The sequence below is a fragment of the Pteropus medius genome, unplaced genomic scaffold (assembly GCF_902729225.1).
Source record: "Pteropus medius unplaced genomic scaffold, Ma_sr-lr_union100, whole genome shotgun sequence".
NCBI lineage: Eukaryota > Metazoa > Chordata > Mammalia > Chiroptera > Pteropodidae > Pteropus > Pteropus medius.
This window is the reverse complement of record NW_024342475.1, coordinates 926,970-930,789: the sequence shown is the minus strand read 5'-3', so window position 1 is coordinate 930,789 and position 3,820 is coordinate 926,970. Positions and strand designations below refer to the sequence as shown.

The following is a 3,820-nucleotide window of genomic DNA, read 5'->3' as shown; positions in this document are numbered from 1 at the left end:
AGCTTTACCGAGCCGTTATATATCTCAGACACTTTCTCCTGCTTGGGTGCACACTATGGCCCAAAAACACCCGGGGCACCCTGATCCAACGACATCCACTCCTACGTACTGAGCACCTACTGTGTGCCTGGCCCTGTTCCGTGCACCACATGTATGAATGGCACTGCACTGAATCTTCATTGTGATAGGTGCTGCTGTGAGTCCCGATTTCCAGATAGGGAAACTGAGGCTTGTGGATGTGAAGTCAGCCAGCGGGCTGGTGGCGGAGCACCCTCACTTCCCCGAAGAAATAGGCCTATTCATCTGGTCCCTACATTCCCAGAGAAGCTCTTTATAGAAGTCATCTCATGTCTGCCTACAGATACCCTTGCACGCTGATGGTTCCTGTTTTTGCAGGGAGAAACTGAGGCGGAGGGGGGTGAGAAAGCAGCCAGCTGAGAGTCAGACTTAGGTGGATAGAATAATCATAATGAGTGATGGTCAAGTATGCCGAGTGCTTACTGTGTGTTAGGCACAGGGCTAAACACTTCTGTTCAGGATTTCTCAGCAGCTCCCAGGATATGTTCCTCAAACGGCACGTGATAAAACCATGAGATTTGTGAAATCGATTTATGGAATTGTCAAATTAATTTAGTGGGTTATGACCACAAAACAATGAAATACAACAGAATAGAAAACTCTGAAGTAGATCCCACATAGCGAGGGTGAGTTATATGTGTGTGTATGTGCTGGGTATAATTTAAAGTGATAAAAATAATAATATTAATACCTATTGAGTACTTATAATCTACCAGGCTCAGTACTAGGAACTTAACGTGTATAAATCGACACTAAATCAATCAATGAAATGTCTTTCTCCTTTTTGGATTGTGATAAAAAATGTGAAGCCCCCTGCTCCAAACAGTACTAAGAGGTAAGTGTTCTCAGGGTGCCCATTTTCCAGAAGAGGAAATTGAGGCTCAGAGAGGGAATGGGTCTTGCTCAAAGTCACACAGCCAGTGGTGGAGACAGGATTTGAACTGCGGTCAAGTTAACTCATAAGGCCGAGCTGAGTGCCCCTGTGTTGTGGTGGGTGAGGTCAGCGGAAGGCTGGCCTCCCTGTCCCCACTCTCCCTCCCCATTAATGGGGGGCTATTACTCACGTGTCTCCGTCCTCATCGGCACGGGTGGCCATGGCGATGTCTGCTGACAGGGGGTGTTCCATCGAGCACATCATAGGATACAGGGGTGGAGGCAGGCTCAGCAGAGGAAAGGGGGAGCCCATGGTCGGCGTGGGGTACAGGGGCAATAAAGGTCCTGGGCAGAGAAAGGACATGGGTGAGGCCAAGCCCACAGACCCTGAACCCACGCCCCACCTCCAGGCCTTCACTCCCGTGGTGTCACCTGCCCTTCTTCCCAGGTCCCTTTTGTATCTCATCCTGGGTCCTCAAGGCTCAACACAAACCCTCCTCTGGGCTCTCGCAACTCCCCCCCTCTCCCCCCACAGTCTGTGCCCCCCAGCCCTGGTCATTCCCATTGTCGCTTATCTTTTCATGTGTCTGCCCCCCATCTCCTGGAGCTACACAGTCCCTTAAAGACTGAACCCACATCATCACCCAGCAGGGGGACATCAGGGCCTGTCTGCTGAGTGAACCTATGGCTTAGGGAGGTAAGGATGGATGACACACTGGGTATGGGGTGTGAGATGAATGCCTAGAGCCTTTGGGGAGAGGGGTGGGGCAGGAGGTGAGAAGCCTGTTCAGATCACAGCGTCGGAAGGGACTATGGCAACAGTCAAATCCATATCCACCCAGCGCATGGGTGGGGAAAACAGGCCTGGGTTCTCACCCAGGGAATGAGAAAGCAGGGAAGGCGGTGACACGTTTCCCGATGCACAGCTTGAGGCTGTATCCTGGTTGGGTGGAAGGTATAGAAACTGGGCAAAGGTCTGGAGGCACCAGGCACGGACTCTGACACTTTGGGGGACATTTGGGGATGGTGTGGCAGCTGTGGCAGTGGATGCCTCTTCTTCGAGATCAGAGATGGAGACAAGATAGGGAGAATGGTGTTTGGCCTTCTGTCATCTGTTCCTTGGGGACCCCCATTCCTGAAACCCCCAAGTTTCTTGCTCCCCGTATCTCCAGTACCAGGCCTTGGTGTACCAAGGCCTTCTGCCTGGAGACCCCTGAATCCTTCATCCTGGCCCTAAATCCTTGAGTCCCAGATCTCCCCAGTCCTGACCTCCATTCTTAGAATCCTCGGTCTCCAAGCCTCCTAAGACTACCTGATCATATGATCCCAGATGAGACTCTGATCCCTGGTAAGTACACATAACTGGGTGCCCAGGACCCGGGTCCATGTCCTGCGGGCTCCTTAGGAGCCCTTGTATCTGGGTCTGTTTCCTTGGATCCCTGTGATCCCAGATATTGGGGTGCTCAGAACTCCGACTTTGCTCTCCTAATTTCCAAAGTCCCCTGACATCGTGGTTCCTGACATTTTGACATCCTAAGATCCCTAATAATCTGTCTCCTTAGAACCCAGTCTCTATTCCCTTGACTCCCTTTGACCCTACATATCTGGATGCCAAGAACCTCAATTTCTTGGGCCTGAGCACTGATTCCTCATAGCCATAGATATTCTTAAGAGTTTATAATGCTCTGTTCCTGGGGCTTCAGGCTCCACCCCCTTGATTCCCCGAGACCCCAAATCTGTACTTCTGCACAGTGTCCCCTAGGTCCTCATATCTGTGGCATTCAGACCCTGGGGTCTGTCCCCCAGGCCCCCCCCAGCTTTCTAGGACCCCATATCTGTGTCTCAAAGCACTGCTCCCTGATGCTCCCTACCCGTATCCCTAGGACCTCAGGCTCTGCTCCCTGCTCCCCCCGCCCCAAGGGCCTCATATCTGTGCCCTTGGGAACTTAGTTTCTCTCCCTCTGTTGCTCAGCTCCCCCAGCCCCCTATAATTGTTTCCAAGCTCTGTCACCTCGCTCTGGTGACACTATGCCCTCCAACCCAACCCTGACCAGAAGGAGCCACTCACCCTGGTAGTAGAGCGCCTCTGGCCGTGGCAGGCCGTGGTGGGGCGCGTGGGGCGCGTGGGGCGCGGGGACCGCCGGCGTGTCGGAACCGCAGCGTAGGGGATCCTGGGTGACAAAGGGGCCCGCAGCGCCGCGGGGGGCGGCAGGTTCCGGGGAGGGCGCACGCAGGGGGCGCTTGCGGAGCGGCAGCGCGGCGCCGGGGGGTCCCGCGGCCTTGGGCCGGGTGCGCAGGTCCACGGGCCCCTCGTCCATGGCCCCCGCGGGGCATCGGGGCATGAGGCCGCCGGGGACGGCGGCCGAGCGGGCGGCCGGAGCGCGGCTCGGCTCGGCTGCACCGAGGGAGGCTCTGCCGAGCGCCGGGACTTCCCCTGCTGCCGGCTGAACTGAAGGGACTTTTGTCGGCCGGGGCGGTGCCGGGCCGCCCGCTCCCCGCCCCCGGCCCCCCCCGGGGCCACCCGTCGGCCCCAGGGGTTTCCTGGACTCGCCGCCTCTCCCACCGCCCCGCGCAGCAGCTGCCGCGCACCCCGCCCGCCCGCACTGCGCCCCGGGCCCGCCCCTCCCGACCCCGCGGCGCCCCTAGGGGTCAGGCCTCGGCTGGGGGTGGGGAGGAGGCGGGGTCGGGGTTCGGGGTGCCCCACCCCTGCGGCTGCGGGCCTCTCTCAGTCGCTATCTCTGTGTTTTGGGCTGTGTGTGTCTCTCTCTGTATCTCTCGGCCCCCGTATCTCTGTCTGGCTCTCCTGTCCAGACGGATGTCTCTGAGTACCGCCCCCCGTTTCTCCATCTCCATCTCTGTCCTCACTACC

General features: G+C 57.2%; 1 protein-coding gene across 1 annotated transcript; it reads right to left on the bottom strand.

The window, feature by feature from the left end:
- Window positions 1–6: 6 nt before the first annotated feature.
- Window positions 7–3,539, bottom strand: BCL3 (BCL3 transcription coactivator). The gene is made up of 2 exons (XM_039866165.1): window positions 3,020–3,539; window positions 7–1,296 (listed from the first exon to the last, which is right to left on the bottom strand). Exons 1-2 carry the CDS (start codon window positions 3,291–3,293, stop codon window positions 1,139–1,141), a joined length of 432 nt encoding a protein of 143 aa, XP_039722099.1. The 5' UTR covers window positions 3,294–3,539; the 3' UTR covers window positions 7–1,138.
- Window positions 3,540–3,820: the final 281 nt, after the last annotated feature.